The sequence below is a fragment of the Thermobia domestica genome, chromosome 12 (genome assembly GCF_964235325.1).
Source record: "Thermobia domestica chromosome 12, izTheDome1.hap1.1, whole genome shotgun sequence".
NCBI lineage: Eukaryota > Metazoa > Arthropoda > Insecta > Zygentoma > Lepismatidae > Thermobia > Thermobia domestica.
In genome coordinates, this window is record NC_137465.1 from 165,698,375 (window position 1) to 165,718,785 (window position 20,411).

General features: G+C 35.8%; 1 protein-coding gene across 3 annotated transcripts in view; it reads left to right on the plus strand.

Moving 5' to 3' along the window:
* LOC145666810 (glutathione hydrolase-like YwrD proenzyme) overlaps window positions 1–19,134 on the plus strand; it is a 125,623-nt gene extending 106,489 nt beyond the window's left edge. For all 3 annotated transcript variants that reach the window (XM_081734374.1, XM_081734372.1, XM_081734373.1), the window contains exons 8-11: window positions 2,584–2,743; window positions 10,429–10,599; window positions 16,863–16,945; window positions 18,186–19,134. In XM_081734374.1, the coding sequence (XP_081590500.1) occupies window positions 2,584–2,743; window positions 10,429–10,599; window positions 16,863–16,945; window positions 18,186–18,432 (661 nt within the window). In that variant the 3' untranslated portion in view covers window positions 18,433–19,134. The remainder of the gene's footprint in view (window positions 1–2,583; window positions 2,744–10,428; window positions 10,600–16,862; window positions 16,946–18,185) is intronic.
* Window positions 19,135–20,411: the final 1,277 nt, after the last annotated feature.

A 20,411-nucleotide genomic window follows, 5' to 3' on the forward strand; every position in this document is an offset into this window, starting at 1 on the left:
ACAGAAAGTAGTATGTCGCCTGCTCCTCTTTTGTTTTTCATTCAATTCGCTCGAGGAAAGACAGATGAAATAGAGTATTTAGTAATCGTGCGAATAAGTACAGTGGACCACAGAAACCGAAATGTGTTCTGCTATCAAACTCAGATAGAAGCAGAAACATGCTGAAAAATGAAATTCAAAGATTGCCTACTAATTTGTACAGAACCACTGGAATTGCCACTTGAGCGACGAGAAAGAAATGCTCCATCAAAGAAAAACATTTCGTGGGTAGAAGGATAGTGCAAAGCATAGATAGGTGGAGAAACAAAGGGGGGGGGGGAGGTCTGACCGGAATTTTTGGACTTCACTGATTGTATGCGCATTTTTCATGAAATCATGTTTGAATGCTTGTATATTCCTTGTTCTGCCGGAGCAGTGATACTTTCAATTCCATAAGGACTTTAGCTAATTTACCTTAGTTTATTGAAATCGTGTAATAATGTTTGGTAGATTGTCGTACACAGAAGCAGGGGCGTACTCACGGGAGCGGTTCACCGGGTCCGGATCCCTTTAAACTTCCTAACTCAACACACATTTGTACACTTTCTCGATAAAACTATGCTTGTTTAACAGGAAAATGATTGATGCATGAAAATTTTATCTTATACTTCATCTGTACTCTTTCTCTTATAAAAACAATCTAGTTTTGTTACCTTTTTTTTCTGAATATGTAGGTGGAAGTATTTTACAATTACTTATCGTGTTTTCGGGTGCAGTATTGAATTTGGGTTCGGGTGCAGGGAACCCGTTCAGTACTACATAGACATAGTGACTTGTAATATTGGATTCTCCCAAAAGCTTGGATCCCTGCCAACAAAAAAAATTCATGGTGCGCGCCTGATACAATGTATTAGAAAGTATGAGTCTCTGAAAGTCAGCGGGGTAATTGCCTCCTAAAGGATGCCCCTGTATTGTGTGCTTGCCTTTGGTGTGGAAGACCAGGATTGAATTCCCAGTGGAGCCCGTGTGATTCCATTACCACGTGTCATATATATTGAAATTGGACGTCCTTTACAAACTTGTAAATATGCAAGCAACCAGGTTATGTCGACATAATTCTATACCTAGCCAAGGTAACGGTTTTACATTATTACGTGTCTGCTGAGAAACTGCATTTACTTTTTACAGCTACTGCTGTTGCATTTATGCGGTGTTATTAGTTGACGTGAGTGTTGGAAAAGCAGATACGGATTATTAGCTGTATTACTTTACATGGTTGTCAGAATATAAGAGCAATAAAAGTCAGTATGCATACTCTTTTTTTTTTTTTTTTTTTTGTTCTGTTATTGTTTACGATTCGTGACGTGATTTTTGGGATTTGAATAAGAAAATGAAAATTGTCACACAAACAAATTCCACCCGATACTAGGACAAAATTGAAATTATGTAGAGAGAAAAACTTTAGGCATAATAAATGTTACTCATTCTTCATATGTATGTATACTTTAAAGTTATATCATCCTATAGGACATTTAAGTTACCAATCATCTGGATACTTTAATGTTAGATCTCATGTTAAATAGGTTTATGTATTTCACGCAAAACAACAAAGTATAATACAAGATTGCTATCCCACAAATTTGATCGCATTCAACTTTTTTTATTTTCTTGAAAAACTTGTGAAAATGCAAGAAATTTTACGTAAAAGCAGTACTCCTGGCAACACTACCATAAGTCTGACGTCACTTTAAACAACTATGTTATTTCGCAGCTTTACCGTCTGCATGAATATATGAAGCGCGTAAAATTAACCTGTATTATCAAACGAGTACTAATAGTAATAGAAGTAGTAGTTATTTTCTCAGTTTATTAAGAATCTCAAGTTATTTTAGGTAACAGGTTATCCCAAAGTGGCGGGGTCTCCTCGCACCCACTCAGTAATATTTTTATTTAATTAAAGACAAAAGGTTATTTAAAATGTTGTTAACTCATAAGCGCATATACTCTCATACATAAAACACACAAGATTTATTTCATTTTCTCTACAGAAAGTTACAGCATTCTTTGTTAACTATTGTAACTCATAAAGACAGACACAGCTGCCGCCAATAATCCAAAACTGTTGTTTCGTTGGCCATTGTGGCAAGATACATACTTTATTTAATTCGGAGACGTAGGAGATAAAATTACCTTTGATGTCCTGGCCAGATGATAGTCTGGTACTTAAATTTGTTACGCTTTTCAAATAAAGGGGTTCCAAGTTATCCCAAAGGGGAAAGGAGCTCCTTGGACCCAATACTCTATTTTCTAAGGCACTTATAAACTATTTTTTTAAAAAAATATATAACTATGGCAAATTGTATTTTATCGTAACTAACAAATAACTGAAAAGGAACAACAGGCTGATAGCATGTCATTAGAATCATTTAACAAAACTACCTTATGGATTCAAGGAGCCCCTCTGCTATTACCTAGGAATAACTAAACCAATATATGCCAGTAAATAAGTAATAACAAAACTAAGAATTATCCGTCGAAGTTTACCTGCTAATCAACTTGCATTTTCTTTCATTTTTTTTTTTTTTTTTTTTATGCATAATATAGGGCTCGAAACAATTTCACTCACGGTGAAGTGGCTCCTGGTTCCGATACAGTGTACTTTACAGCAGTAGACAAGGAAGGCAATGCGTGTTCCTTTATCAACAGCAACTACATGGGCTTTGGAACAGGAATTGTTCCTCAAGGATGTGGTTTCGCTTTGCAGGTAAGCAAGCAGCTGTATTCAGTCATTTTAAATCATTCTTACTCCAGATGTTTTATCGTTAGAATTAGGAATTTTAGAAAGGTTTATACAATGTGCGAAATTTTGGTTTAAAAAGGTGGAAGATTTGAGAAAAAAATTGCAAAACTAATGGACATTTCCTTTATAACTAAAAGTTTTTAGTGATTTCATTGTGTAGAACTAGTCTTCAATATAGGGAATCCCAAAAAATCCCAAAACAATGTTTCTTAGCTATGGAAATACGAAGATTTGCACAATGCAAAAATGCGCTGCTTACGTCACGGTAACAAAAACAAGTTGTTTGGCGTGACATCACATATCGGGTCTGATCCGTATTGGAAATCTTTGGGAACGTATTTATACTTCAGTTTCTTACTGCAAACTTCAAATCAATTTAGTTGCACAGTAAAAGGAAAGTGACAAAATAAGTAAAATAGTTACTGTGTATTAAAATAACGTGTTAATAAGACCTATTCCCCTAGTTTAAAATACACTAAAAGTGATTTGTAATATTCTATCATTACATATATTTTAGGTATATGTCAGTAAGTTCATTTTATTATATTATTAGACCAGAAACATTAGGAATCTTACTACTACATTAATTCACATTAAAAATAAATTATGCTCAGATTAAGAATATCCAGGCCACTATATTGTAGCTACAAATATAGCTTTTCTTTATTTTCCAAAACTTTACTTCCAATGCTTTGAAAGTTCATGTTCTTAATTATATACATTTGAAAACTTGTCAGTATACATATTATAAATGTAGAGAATGATATTATACAGTATATTGGCTATAAATATTACTCTTTCTGCATCATAAAGCTCTTAATCCTTTAAAAAAAATAATATGCTTCTGACCTAGGCACTAGTTCTCAAAACTATGCACCATAATAATACAAATACAATTTGATACATGGGCCTGCATAATTCGAATTTAAATTATCTAGGCGTGAGATTCTTATTTGTAGTCCCCACGCTATGGCTATCTGGCACCCAGGATTTTGCGAGCCTGAATAAAAGGAATATTAGCATAAACACATTATGTATTACATGTGTTATTACTTTCAAACTTCAACTTTTTCTTTTCAAAAAATTCACATATTTATAAGTGAACATATTTATAATTTTCCTTTCGTCAGCTCTGAGTGTGAATAATGTTCATTATATGGTGGTACAGTATACCTGTAAAAGATTAGATCATGAAAGTATTGCGTTTTCTACGTTTTCTGACGTCCACAAGGACAAAAACACGAAAGCAAATGTTTGAAGATTTTGATTTTAGTTTAGTTTCACTTTCAGCAGCGAGGTCATATGAAACATAGATACGCAGCTTAACGTGGGATTCGAGTCACATGAACAATCGCCAGAAATCGAACCCGGGTCTCCCACACCAAAGAACAAGAGGAAACTCTGTAAATATTTGAAGAGTTTAACACCTTGTTTCGTTAAAGTAGATTAGTTTCCTTTATATGCTTCACTCACTAGAACAACTAGTTTTACGTTCCACGTTTAAGCTGTGTTAGCTAAAGGAGACGATACTGATGAGAATTAATGAAATGGTAGAATAAAAAAGTGGGAGGAAGCGATAGAATCCCGAGAAAATTTACGCACACGGTGTTCGTCCACCACAAAGTCTACTTGGCACAAGCAGGAATCCATGCGCCAGAGATCAACGCTCTACCAGAGGCGAACGCGGCCACACTCGCTAAAATAGAATATTGTGTATATTACTCGTCATGAGATATCACAAACGTTCGTAGTCATTCAGTAGGTCAGTTGTGGAGCGTCTAGCACACATATACTACGAGTGACTTTTCTTATCTTCCAAGCGTAAATCACCACGATAGAATATTCGGAAGCAACATTCCATTTATGTTCGCTCACATTGCCTTAATTTAACCCTCATTTTCATTAATGTTTTGAATTGTTTAGATGTCTCTGCGACCAATTTAAATAGTTATGCTGAAGTAAATTGTGCGAAAATTGTATTTTGGCTTTCTATCCTCTCAGGTATGAAATTGACAAATGCACAGATATAGTATTTCCTATGACGTATATCTACAAAGTAAAATTAAGCTTTCGAATGATATTAAAAATACATACAGCCAGCATGTTTTTTGGCCTCTTATATGTGTCAAAGTAAAAGAACCCAAATACCTATATTAATTTTGTGCAACCAAAGGAAAATAAGACACGGGGACATCTTGCAGTCTATCAGAATATTATATGTTTGCAGCTTTCAAGGAAATCGTTCACTTCATTTTGAGCCACGCAGTCATACTTCATTTAGACAGACTCAAGTCCTGGCACTATAACTAAATTAATTTACCAAGACTTCTGTTTGTACTATTTGCAAAAGACAAATACAATAAACGCTTGACTATTCAGCCTAGTTAAAAAAGAGACAAAAACTCCGTAATAAAATCAAGAATATATTTTTACGTAAACAATCTACTCGACTTGTAATGCTTTCCTAAAAACGCGATTGTGCCAGGCAGCGCTGTAACTTAGATTTTTTTTCTGGAGGGGGCCAAGCATTAATACGTGTATTTGTACCTCCTAGAAAAAGTTGTTTTTCTAATTCTTGGACCACCTCTTTCCATCTTTATCTTACTCTTTATGGGCCCTCGGAGCCTGAGGGCCCTTCCCCCACGGCAAGGTCTGCGGGGACGTTAGTTACGCCTCTGGGTCCGTTCCATACATGACAAATTAATTAAAGGGACAATATTGACAAATCTCAAAGCCATACGAATAAATTTTATTTCCAGGGCCCCTAATAGTAGACATTTTTTAAAACTGAAATATGCCCACGACTCATTTTTGTTTTATTTACCTTTTGTGTGTTGGTTTGTTTATGTAATGTAGTGGACCTGTTTGATGCTTCATTTATAATTTCATATTCGTATCGTGTGTGGAGTAAGAAAATGTTGTCTTAAAATGGCCCTCCCTCGAACGGCGGGGAACTTCCCTGGAGGGGCAGTTGTCCCCTTCCCTTCACAAGCTACGACCCTGGTGCCAAGGAGAAGCAAAGATCTATCAAGGCCATTTTCAAAGACTAAAAAGTTTTCACTCTTTTAGCCCTACCTTTTCATATTTGTGTAATCATTTGTTAAGGTATATGTTTTGTTCATTTTAAATTGTATCTATGTAGAGTGCATGTCATGCTTTGTCAACTTGTAGTACGCGAGCCGTTGCTGAGTGGTATGTACGACTTAACAAGTACACCAGTTGTAAAGTTAAGAACCCCTGGTTTACGTTATTACATTTTTGCCTCATTTAAGTTAAACATTAAATTTATTTTAAAACATGCAATAGTTTTATTCTTGTACTTCACTTCTCTGTAATATTCTTTTTAAAGATGTACAGTAGTCTACAATACATATGAAATATTTATAAAATACTGGTTTGTACTAAAAGGTCAGAAAATATTAATAAGTATGGGGTTCGATATAAAAAGTGTGTTTTTACTGGTATGAGTGGGGCAAGAAGTAATTATAGAAGTCCGGCCTTTTTATTTCTATTTCTATTATTATTATTATTATTATTATTATTATTATTATTATTATTATTATTATTATTATTATTATTATTATTATTATCTGGCCTGTCCTTCCGTCACATGAGGCCAAATAGTCTGAAGTTTATATATTTACGGAACGAAACGAAACGAAGCTTGCCGACAATCGAGACAAGATGAGATATGGAAACCTTATTTTTAGTCTTGTTTCGTCTATGGGTAACACTAATGTAAATCAAGGGTTAAGTTCCAAAGTTAGGCGTCCGTTTCCAGCAAAATTTTTAAAATTTACAGGAAAGATATGGATAATTTGATCGTTTGTGTGCTTGATAATATATAAGGGTCTCAAAAAATCTGTTTATGTGTTATATATAAGCGGTTATAAACATGGGACTATACGGCGAGCGGAGGTAACTACTTGGCGCAAGGTAACCGAACAGTTGCACTATGGGAAAGAAACGAGCGTTTATGTTATGAACATGGCGAATGTACAAGAGCAATGAACTAACAGTTTTAACATTTGTGAAGCAATACATTGATAACGAGCAAAATCTTTTAAAAGTTCGTGAAGAGCACAGATTAACCTAATAACAAATTGCAGAAAGTGTGCAAAGGAGATAACAGCAAGAAAAACGTGGGGAAAGCGGACGCCTAACTTCGGAATAAATGCCTAAGTCAATGAGATAAGGATGGAGAATATATTCAATGGGGTTGAGATCAAAGGACTTAAATAGATGGCGCGTATATTCAACAACGTTAGTTGCTGATTGTCCAGCTTCCATCCTGTGAACTTATGTATTTCTAAAGTATTTTTAAATTATTATTTATCAAGCTATTATTAAGTTTAGACACTCTTAAACTACTGTGTTTTCGACGTTACGCAGGTAATAATATATTAAAATTCTTCAAGGCAGCTTTTTTGAAATGTATATTGTTACATCTCACCTTACAAGCATATTCAAATTATGATAATTCTGAAATGTTTGTTCTTTATTTTTTTATACGAGTGTTTGTCATAATTTTCAGTAGTATTATTTATTATTATTTAATTCCTTTTTATCATCGCAGTGAATTCAAATTCCTCCATAACTGTTCTAAAAACTTTCAAAACACATCTGTTGTAAAACAACATAAACTTTGCTTGTAAACCAGTTACACTTACAAAAATCTTAACTGTAACTTTCAAATGTTGGTTTGCCATCATGTAAATATCAGATATGTGTACAGTAGTGCTCAAAATGGCTTTGATCAGTAGCCGAGATGCTTAACTTAATCCAGACTAATAATAAAGTTGTGCCGGATTCATGTGAACAAAATTTAACGTGGTACCCACATCAAGAAATGCTTTGTTTGCCACTATCAGTGATATTCGATTGACAAACTAAGATTGCAAACAATCGTTTGACATTCTAGGAGACTACATTGGTGTTCTCTCCATTCTTGTGTGCAAATTCTTCATAGACTACAAACACTTCGGACACAACGGAGTTTGAGACGTCATTTTAGAAGGTTGAAGGCATAAAAACTTATCGAAAACTTTATAAAAACTTTCCATCAAAGCTCTTCACTGGGATGCCAGTCTTCTTCTTTTTCTAAATCTTTTTCCCAGTTAGCTGGGGTCTGCTTTTCGGATCACTGTTCCCCTGTTTCTATCTTATGTTGTATCTACTCTGATACTGCACTGTACCATATCGTTCTTACACAATCTACTTCTTCTCTGTCGGCCTTGCGCTCGTTTCCCATCATTTCTATAGCATCCACTCGATGTGCTACGTGTTCTGAAGGTCTTCTTCTTGCATGTCCAAATCATCAAAGTTATTTTCTTGTTGCTTTTCTACTACTGGTCTTACCTTTACTACCTTTACTACTGGTCTTACCTTTCTCAGGTTACTCCAATTCTTAGTTTTGTCATTCCACGTCACTCCATACAATGACCATAGCATCTTCATATTCACAACATACAACTTATATTCCTTCTTCTTCGCCGTCCAACATTCTGCTCCGTATCATATGAGAAATCCCACTACTGTTTCGTAAACTTTTCCTTTTAAGAGTAGTGGCATCCTATGGTCCTGTAGTATTGATCTCAAGTACTTAGATTTCTTAGTCATTACCAGCTCTTCGTTGTCTAGGCAAAATACCTTGGGTTTTCGATTATATTTTTTCCTGAATGGGCAATGTAGATATTCTGTCTTGGTTTTACTAATTCCAAGTCCTTTGTTCTTCAATATTCCTCTTCTCGTACCTAATTTCTCTTGCAGTACTCCTTGATATCACTCACTAGCACGTTGTCGTCCACAAATAGTATATTTCAAGGTGCTTACTCTTGGATATCTTTCGTAAGCTCCTCTATGACAAGTGCAAAAAAGGTATAGGCTAAGAGTAGTATTCCTGATGAAGTCTCACTTTAACTCTCCTGTTATTCCACACTCGCTCTTATTCTTGTTCTACACCCATAATAAGATGTGTGTGTTTGGAACACATTTCTTCTTTGGTGCCCACCAAATAAGATCCCGTGACACTCTATCATATGCTTTCTCTAGATCGATGAAAACCATACGGAAGTCCGTCTAGTATTCTCTGTACTTTGCCATTAGCATCCTAAATGCAAATATTGCATCTGTTGTCGACTGTCCTGGCATGAAACGAAATTGATTCTCTGTTATTTCGGGGTCTCTTCCCTCAATCTTACTTCTATCAGTTTTTCCAAGAGCTTCAATGCATGGGTTATAAGTTTTATTCCCCTGTATTTGTCACAATCTTGCGTATCTCCTTTGTTTTTAAAAAAGAGGTACAATGTAGCTGCTTCTCCATTCGTTTGGCATATTTTCCATTTCCAATACCCTATTGAAAAGTCGAATAAACTACTACACTCCTTCATTACCTAAACATTTCCATGCTTCGATAGGGAGATTATCCGGTCCTGGAGCTTTACCACTTTTCATCTTTTTCATGGCAGTTTCTACCTCTATCATGGTCCCAGGCCGAACAAGTCTTGATTGATTGGTAGACTCAAGTTTCCCTCGGGTTTTCTTCATTGAGAAGTTTCTAGAAATACTCCTTTCACGTCTTCTTTATCTTTTTCTGATTTGTCTGAATCTCCTTATTTTCATCTGTGAAATATCTTTTATTTTGCTTCCCTTTTATCTTCGAAAGCTTATAAATCTTCTTTTCTTCCTCTAGTGTCCCCAGGTTGTTATACAACCCATTATTAAACAGGATAATATAGATGTATATTTTCCGCTTCGTTGAGGACGCCTAATCAACAATATAGATTAATACCATATCCATGTGAATGTGCACATCCAGGAGGTCCTGCTACAAAAACACGGGATATCCTTACTCATATGGTGATTATAATGGTTGAGTGGAAGTATGCCACATTTACTTTTATATTTTTATTAATTTTACGATTCAATAACTTCCCAACATACCTAATCGCGGAACGACAATGACTCCCTCACGGAAAATTAACTTGCTGCAACGAATGAAGTTCTTGCTTTCCTTTTCATCCCTAGGACGATAGATACTGCACTGTATTTGCCAACTGTCTCATAGGTAAATCTAATCAAGTACGAACAACACAAAATTTCCGCTTTTAGTTTCTGAACTTTTGATAAGTTTCTGGCAGTTAATTCTTAGTTCATTACAATAAGTGCAGATGTTGAAAGTTGAGCACATAGAACTTACAGTACCACTGCAGTCTCAGATGTTGAGTAATGCTTGTTTTCATACTAGGTAGAGACAGATGTCTCCGGACTATATTACTTTATGGCGATGGGTTTTCTTAACGAGACATCTGTTGAATGTCTTAGATAAACTTTCCCTAAAAACAGACCATGATTTACTCTTTCCACTAGTGACTCAATTTATGTTACTTTGCACTGCTGCATGTACTTCACTCCAGATCCTGTAAAGGAAGCCTAAGCAACATGTGGCCCGTCGCTACAATTAATTTCTCCAAGTATCAGCGGCACATCGAGCTCGTTCATATGTATCCGGAACAACACATCTTACCAACTAAATTTTAGTATCAAACTAATTTGCAGGAACATGGTTCTTTCAAGTCCACTTTAATCACTAGATTCACACTATGAGACAAATTCAAATCATTTCTGGAACTTTATTTCTTTAATTATAGAATCGTGGATTTCTGTTTAGTTTGAACCCAGAACATCCAGACCGCGTGGAAGGAGGAAAACGTCCCAGGCACACTATCATTCCATCCATGATTACAGATACTGAAACTGGTGACCTTCTAGCTTCATTTGGAATAATGGGAGGTTACATGCAACCACAAGCGCAAGTTCAAGTAAGTAACAATATTTTTATCATTTAAGAATAAGAAATAAAATAGGTGAGATGATTATGCAATGGGTAATCACCTGATTCTGTTGAATAGCTTTCTTTGTTTTCGTTTTTGAAAAATTTATAATTTAGTAGACAGTTGATGGAAGTCACATCGGTAAAAATACAATTTTGTCGCTACATGCTAAGGTATAAAAACTTAAACAAGGGACATCATCCAGGTGTACAGCTCCGATTTTAATGAAATTTTGTTTTCTGTTAGAGGACATTTATGCATTATTTGTAATGACAGAAATTTTTGCCATGGTGCATGTTTTCTATTTTTTTATATATATAATTTTTAAGAGTTATGATGTGGTTATTAGAGGTGAAAATTAGGAGTGTTGCCAATTTGAAAAATCGTATAATGGAGGTCTGGTGCACATTAGAACCAGTCCTAAATTCATACTGGTTAACTATAGAACAAAATAAGCATACTATTGGCTTTTTTGAAAAAAAAAATGCTATTAAAATGAGGTGTCATATGCTATGATTTTCATTTTTCAAAACATCATTTTAATTCAAAATGTCGTTTTTCAAGATGGCTGCCGTCACGGTTACCCTTACGGTAACACTTGCCTCTAGGCATAATATGTATTACCAAAGCTTTTATCCACTTATTATCATTAATACCTAGGTTAGAAGCGGAGGTAAGGGACTTACGCGCAATCCAAATGAAATCCACCAATGATGGTTGCTGACAAAATCTAGTTTTTTATTATTTTTTTTACCTCAGTTTGTACCACATTCAGGGAGTTGAAAACTGATATTCATTTATTTTTTAGCCTCGTAGGTTTTGTCGTAGCGGCCATTTTGTATAGGCGAATGAGCGTATTTTGAACTTCTTAATGCATTCCGTTAAACGCTGTAACTTTTTAGGTTTTAAAGGTAATGAGTTCAAACCAAAACCATATGAAAGATAATGAAATGGACAATATTTTATGTTCTGTGCACATTGAGACGTGCTTCAGAACGTCGAGAAAAGAAGCTCTGAACATTGAGGCTGGAAACCTAGAAATTGCGATTTTGGAATGTACTTTTTGAAACGAAATAAATGAGACTTACCTTCAATTCTTTGTCTACATGAAGACAAGATGATAGACAACGTCCTAAACAAGTTTCAGATCTGAGAACTATTTACTTGATTTTTGGAATTTTTTTAACTTTGCGAATTTTCGAAAATCGTGTATTTTGACCATCAAATATCTCAGGAAGAACAGAAGTGAAAAATCCCAAATTCAACAACAAAAATTTTTATAGAGGTAGTTGGTGAGTACTTCAAATTGCGTGCTCGTAGGACAAACTGCCTCTATAAAAATTGCTTCGTGAGTACTTTAGGATTCTGAAACATATATTTTTGGATAGCGCACAGATTAGTTTCTAACTAAAGTCTTAACTTGATTACGGTAGGTCCCATAGTATTAGAGCTATGGATCTTTAAAGTTCATTTGTTTTCATGTTTTCGGCAGTCTATAACTCGGAAAAGAAGCATTTGTGCACCCAGGTTGGTCTATACTTTTTGACTTATCTTGGCGTTAGGAATCACCTCCCAAACGTTGTCGGTGTAGTTTTGAAACACCCTGTATAGTTAAACGCAAGTATAGCGATGTGGTATTGGCCAGTTTCTTTCAATTTTTAGTTCGAAAAGAGTAAATGGAAAAGTAGATATTTCTTTGGTTTCTGAGTTCCATGACATACGAACAAAGAGTACAAACTATTTCCATATTATTAGTTCATATCGTAAACCATTTGCCATTTTCACTTACGTTCTGCTTTTTAACCTCAAATCTCTTACTAGCGGACATTGCCTCTATACATTTCTCTTAACACTTCTTATCCTTCGTAAACTATTTATTCTTAATCCTCACATCTGTTTTGTCTTTTCTTTCGTGCCATGTTTTCATCTATTTTACTTCCAGATTTATTTGTTTATATTTTTCTTGTTCTTCTGTGATTCTTTAATCTCTTCACATTTTTTAATACGTTTTCTTGGCTTCTATGTTTCTCTTCGCAGTTCTTTAATGTTTCGACTCGATACCGTCTTTTCCTACGTGTTCTTTGACTTTGCTTCAGTAACTCCCAATTTCTTAACTCTGCTCTGATTCCAATAAACTAGAGCGGAGGGATTTGAATCTGGGGGTTGCGAAGGGAGGTGAAGAAGTTAAAAGATATATATTTAAAGATTATTTTGACTTTCTCACTTTGATAGTTGTATTTTCATTTCCATACTTGTTGTCAAGCACAGTAAAGAATATTAAATAAAATTTCAAACAAAGAATCGTTAAAGAAAAAAAAAAAGAATTGGACAAACATGAAATTTACTTGTTGGGGCGGGGGGAGCTGCTGGCAAAAGGATGTGACAGAAGAAACCGTTTGAAACCGTTTGGGAAAGCCTCCTCTTGCAGCTTCGTTTTATATAAAACTTCGACTGTTTTCACCATTTAGGTTTCTGTGTTCAGTCCTTTTGAATGTAATATATAGTAAGTTTAGATGATTCTGGACAGTCACTGAATCCGGACATCCTAAGCTTTCCGATAACACTGTTGTTCGCATGTGTAATGTGGAGACTTGTTGTGATGCCTATTTGAAGCACCGTATCTTTCTACAGTTCAGTGTTGAGTAGGAAGTGCAAAAAGTGTTATACATAGTTTCGACGGTAGGGGAAAGAAGAAAAAACAGGAAAGTTCATGCACGTTTTTTGACCTGATGTAACTTTTTAGTGGAATATGTTAAGGTTTTACACAAGTGGTTGTCAGTAAATGGTTAAGTAAGACATATGTATATCGAAGCAAAGACCCCACTTTACTCGTTGCATATTGGAAGAATTCTATTACTTTGCGAATGCCTGCTCAAGGCGTACTCAAGTGTACAGTGCTCAAAATGGGTGAATCCGGACGTCTAGGGAAGGGTGAATTCGGACATGTTTATTACGTTAAGCTGAATCCGGACAATGTGATTAATGAACTAAGAGGATTCAGAACATTCTCTCTTCTCTCGCTTTTCACGTTTATGAGTGTGAAATAGTACGTGAGGTCTATTGCTTATATCTAGCATCTATCCATTTTTGCCATAAATGGACTCCGAGGAATCACCAGAAAAAGCTATAAAATCATAGGATCTACAAACACAAATAAATTACAAAATGCTAATCATAAGGTACTCAAAAATTCTACACTACTGAATGGCTACATCATCTGGTATATTCCCATTTGATCCGCAACAAGTTCGGGAACATGAATTTCTTTTGTCGAATAAACATGATCCGCCAGTAGCTGGAAACATTTCCTCTTCTGTGTCATCAGACTCACGTCAAACACATGTCAATCGCCTTCAGAGTCCTCAGCTAAACAGTTCATATCTTTTCCTCCTGCTGTTGCTTCTTCCAAACCCACATCCCAAAGGCCAGATGTTGCTAAAAGATTAAGTGTCATGAATTGCAGTTTGTTTCAAACTGTCTCCTCAAACGCAATCGAAGGTATGGATGAAAACAACTGTGGATTTAGTGGGGAGAATTATTATGCACCATCATCAAGCAAATACGATTCCTGGGTGTCCTGTACTGTAAGACCTGGTTTCATGAACGATGTATTGCAGGTGATAAGGAACTGTATTTTATCTCTGGATGATGTGTCTGAATTATGGCTAGTGCTTCACGAAACTGGCAGGCGTCATTAACGCAAATAAATAAATAAATGCCAGTCTCAGTGCACATATACATTTTACTAATAATCTAGTTGTTACTTACAAAAAATAGTAGTACAACGTAGTTCTAATGGAAACAAATGTGATTACTATGTTTAATGATTAAACGCTACAGTGATAGTTACACTACTGTGCATTTAGCTTACAATTTCAACAGTAAAGAAATTAGTATAGAAATTGTTATGTTCGTAATTTGTATGTATTTATTATGTATTTGTATTTATATCCTGTAGTTATCATGTTAGAATGTTAGTGTAGCAAGGTAGTAAGCTAAAATATAACTATCATGTATATATCTTCCTTCTGTCTGGAATCGCCAACCTACTGTCCGGATTCACCCTTCCAAATTTGGAAATCAAAGATTTCGTCAACTTTCAGAAAATTATTTTTTATTTCGTAATATGCCATTCCAGGAGAACTATTTCAGTTGTACATGCATATCAACATATCATTAAATGTTCACCCAAACTGTCTGGATTCACCCAAACTTACCCTACTTCTTTGCGAATTTTCGATTGGACTCATCTTTCATTTTTGCGTCTTTTACTCTTCATAATCTAACATCTTGTGTAGATTATGTGTAGAACGTGCAACGTCTTTTCATTTACGTAATTTTACCAATTTAACGTCAACTTCGTTCAACGTCGAGCTTTGATGTCTGATCCAAGTAGAAACTTTTCGTTTTTTCAAACCATTTGGAAACATTTCCTACGTTGGTAAACAAAGCACTGATATAAGTAAATGACCTTATACTACCTCTTTTTAGCTCCCTGTATAAGCATACGGTACCTTATAGTTTCACTTCAGGTGTATGTGAATGTATGTGTATGTATGTCTTTGATACTTTATTCTCTGTTAGTATGTATATTTCCTTTTTTTAGTTAATTCACTATAATTGCAAATTCGTTAACTAATTGTCAGAAACCCGGGATCGATTCCCAATTGAAGCTTACGTGGTTCAGTTCCCACGTTAAGCTTTTGGTTCACGTCTCAATAGCCTCGGTGCTGAACAAGACGCAAAACTACAGATCAACCAACCAAACATTAAGTAGTTCAATTGATCTTGTTTGAGTCTCTTCTGATGTTATCACATAAGCCTGAAGTAACTTCGGTACACCAATACGAATCTCTTGTGCCAAATATTGTATAGAAATACATTACGTATGCTTTGCGATACAAGTAATGAGAATTCACCACTTTAGTATTTCTTAATTTCACATTTTTATTGGTAAATGTTACAAACCTATAAATTAACTTATTATTGACAATTTTGTTTTAAGTTAAAACAACACAAATATTTATTAATTTTATGAGAAGTCCTGGAGTTGGAAAGACGTCAGATGTCTGGGTTGGCAACGTTCAGGGGGAACTGCGCGCCAGACAGTTGATGATGATGTGTTAGAGCAAACTCCGTACTACGTGAGAAGCGGTAGAACAGCAATGTGCAGTGAAGTAAGCAGACGATGATAATTTAAACTGGGCGATCTCTCTGCTTTCCAGAGGACAAATTGTTGGTGTTCGGTTATCAGGTGGGAACATAACGGTAGTGGCAAGTGTGTTAGGTGCGTCGCAAGAGACAGTGTCTAAGGTAATAATGACTTACTGAACTCCGACTCAACATCGGCAGAGAAAAAAGTGGTCGGAAGAAAACACTCAGTGACAGATCCCAGCGAACATCAAAGCAGATTGTCACTCAAAGCTGTTGTGAGACTACGGTGCAAGTGACGTAGGAATTTAAGCTGCACCTCCCTTGATTTGTATCGACAACCCGACGTGGCTTACTTGAGGTGTATATACTGGCGAAACCGCCTTAAGGAACCATAATGCTTTGTCACAAACATATAATATGGATCGCTGATGACTGGAAATGTGTGAAATGGTCGGATGACTTACCATCCACCTTATTTAAGTCACGAGTCGTTCTTATGTATGGAGTATGAAAAAAAAAAAATATATGATTCGAAGTGTCCTCCGCCCAACCGTGAAACATAATGGTGGCTCGCAATGTTGTGGGCCCCACAATATCCTGGTTTTAGTGAGCCCTGTGCTAATGCTTATCGATCGCTTCACGGTCGTGATTTTAGAGGAGCATGTGAATCCTATTGATCCGGATGTTTTTTCCGGGCAATGACGTCATATTGCGGGATGATAATACACTCATTCTCGCAGCTAGTGGCGTGGCTTGAGAAATATCAGGATGAGGACGAACACCTATTCTGACCCACCTAATTCGCGGATCTAAACATGATTGAACGTCTTTAATCTATTTTGAAGACACGAATAAGGCTCATATTTATGTCGCCATCCTCTTTTACGAAACCGAGTGAGGTACTGCACTTGGAATGGTGTAATACACGTCCTTTCTACCATTCACGACCTCTATGACTCCATTCCACGTCGCATAAGAGTTGTCCTGAGAGTGAAAGGTAGTCCAACGTCATATAATCTGCTAGGTTGAACTTTTTTTTACAGGTGTTTCCGTTAAAATGACATGTACTTTAAATATCTTTTTTTTTTTCTTTTAAGGTATTCTTGAGCATGTTAGAATTTGGATTTGATCCACAGATGGCTCTGGATAATCCACGCTTCTACATTGACGTTGGAGGAAGGTAATAGAGAATTCTCATTGAATTTTCTCTTAATTTTCTTCAGTTTTATAACTTTGTTTATTAATACAAAGTTTGTACGAAGCAAACGTACAGGCTAATAATGTATTCACAATAAACATAAAAGTATATGGAGACTTTTAGTACATTTCTACAATTATGAGTCTTTATAAGCAGAATTAAATGAATTTTACTTCTATTTGCATGGACACAGTTATATAAATAACACAAAATGAAAATAGGGATCTCTAGAACTGTTTTTTAAAGTGTTTTGGACTTTGTGTTTCCTTAACACTTTTAAATGGTTTGTCAAGTCCTTACTGTCAGATAGTCAGTTAATAATCAGTACAAAAAGTTGGAGAATTCATCTCCCTAAACTAAACCTCTGGTATTTTAACATAATAACATTTTATATGCAGTATTCTTCATACTTTTCACAGACGTTTATAATTCAATAAATAATATTTGATATTCCATCTGTGTTTATTTTATTTGACTGATGATTGTCACATATCTTTGAGGGTGAACAGTCTATGGCCCCGATCGCAATACAATCTGTCCTCAAGGGAGGAAATCTAGCCAGTACATTTACCTCTCAACTTGTTGAATGGACAAAACCAGAATCTTACCAATTTCATATTCTTAAGATCGTTGATTTCTGTAGCTAGCTTATAACCTTCTCATTTCTTTTGGTCAATTAACAGACTTTACCTGAAAATTTAAAAAAAAAAAAAAAAAAAACTGTATTTTTAATGTACAGCGTTTATTTCTCTGCTACATTTTTGTATTTCAACAACAACTTTGTGGAAATTTATTCCGTTTTCTCTATGACAAACATTTTATACTTGCAGTAGAATTGAGATTCGAAGTGTTACTTTCAACTTATTTTTTTCTGACGAATTTTAGACTCGTGCGATGTGCAGCTAGACCAATCAGCAGTCAGGGTTAACCGTACCATATGAATCACTTTGAAACATACTGTATGTGCAACTTACAGCCAAAGGGAAGGTTGAGATATCCCATAGGTACGGTTCGCCTAGGAAAACTTTTTAATTTTATATATAAATGAAACATATCCCAGAGTTTGGAGCTCTTAAAAGTAACTCTAAGTAGCAGTATTACAACCCACCGCCCTCCCCCAGAAGTTCGTCCTGGATCTGCCCCTGTATGATATGTATGAATTGTAACACATACACACTCCATACATGTATATAATTAATAATTGTGTTTTCTCAATTTACAGCCAACCATGGAAAGTCCTAATAGAGCAAGAAATGCCTGAATGTTCAGTAGAGGGCCTCAGAACTAAAGGGCATATTATCGAGTATCCTGTTACAAATTTTGACAGAGGAACTTTTGGTCGAGGTCATGTAATTGCTCAAGGAGCTTGGTGGTTAAATGGAACCAACGAAGACGACGTTTATGATGGAACTGACGTCTATTGGGCAGCTGCTGATCCACGCTGTGATGGATATCCTTACGGATACTGATGAAATGCTCAACGGATTGTTGTAGGTACAGGCGCGGACCCAAAAAAAATTGGTCGGAGAGGTCCAAAGTTTGGGGGGATCCAATATTACAACAATGCGTTTATGTAGTACGTGAACTGAACTTATTGTATACCCGAAAGGCGATAAGTAATTGTTAAGTACTGCCATCTAAAAAAAATGTTTTGTAAGAAAAAAAGAGTACAGATGAAATGTAAGATCAAATGTGTAGGTTACATCAATAATTTCTCTGTCAAACAAATATAGTTCTGTTAAGAAAGTACAAATTTGTATTGATTTACGAAGTTTTGCGGGGTCCAGACCTACTGCCTTTCCCCAAGTGGTAGTGCCTTTGTAATAGTGAAACTGTTATGAACAAGAATCGATTTACCATGTCCACAGCAACTTTCAAAGTTACGTTTACGAACGAACGAACTATCTGTTTATCTTACACTATCATTTGTCTTAGCAAACATTTATTAAAGCATCCTAAACTCTTTCCAGTATTTGATGTGGTTGATATATGTGATATGTGATATAAGGGCTTATTCTGCAGCGGTTTGCACCAAGTCAATACCAAATTTGCAGCATAGTTTGCGATAATCTGTATAGCATTTACAATAAGGTGACTAGACATCACGTTTTCAATGAGATCGCCTTTTTATTTTTTCAGAAGTTCAGTGTCCCAAGAAAACTGCAAACCAGGAGCAAAATGTCCTTTTTTTTTTTTTTTTTTTTTTTTTTTTTTAATAAGCATCTCGTTGTTGGTTCATAGTTTCGTAGTATATTCACATAGTGTCATTTTAAACATATTTCTTGTATGAATTTCGACAGTTTTTGAAGAAAAGATCAATAATGTACAAGAAATACAGTCATCAAAAATACATGATAATAAAGTGACAATTGATGTCCCTTATACATGGTTTCCTTAAATGTTAAAAGCTAATGTAAAAATTTGGATTAGAATAAGGTTAAATACATAAAAATCTGTTATTTTGAAGACTTCTTTCTTACTTCACTGGTTTGAATAACAACAAAACAGTAACTATACCTATCATGGGCGCCCGAAGAAAATTTTCTACGGAGGGGCTCAAATCCCTGGTTGCTATATTACGTTTGGTATGTTTATTTGTATAAAGAACATCTTAAGAAATTTAATATATTTCCGTAAGCCAGGGGTGGCTCGAGCCCCTGCCCTTTCCTTCGGGCGCCCATGATACCTAGGTAGATTGTGCGCGTCCCGCTTTTTTTATTCTTTAAAACTGGTCAACCTAACTTATAATCAGTGACGCAACAAAATTAGTTGTCGCCCGGGTACTCGCCTTAGAGCCCTCTACGACCAACCAAACCAAAACGCTCCCTGACTACATCTGATATTGGCATCAGTGGCGTAACTACAATGGAGCGAGTGGAGCAGTTGCTCGAGGGCTCACATTAAACGAAAAAAAAAGTACGGAAAACTGTTCCTCATGTAAAGAACGTTTGGAAACATTTCAAAAGGTACGCTATGACTATTTACAGTTAATTGGCAACAGCTGGTACCGGGAACGGATCCAGGAATTTCTGGGGGGGGGGCGCAGGTCAGAAAAATAAACTTGAGACATTTTTCGATATTTGGTTCACTAACTAAAAATGTGGACTGCAGTGCTTTGTAATACGTATTTATCTCTGCCCTTCTGAAGGCGGCATTGAGAAAAGCCATGTAGTTCAACACGAGAGAATCCAGGATTACCATGAACTGGAAATGCATACATTATCAGCAATAGGTGAAGAACGCACTCAAAACCTTCCTTTTGGGAGAAATTAAAACTTTCTTTATCACACAGCCTTTGAAAAAGCGCTTCTTTAGGGTTTATTTTATATGTTTTACTCCTCATGGAGGGACGTGCGAGCCCCTCCCCCCCTTTCTGGATCACCACTGGGTGATATCCGGACAATCGTCACTGCTTGCATAATCAGTCACTGCAATCAGCGCGTGGTCC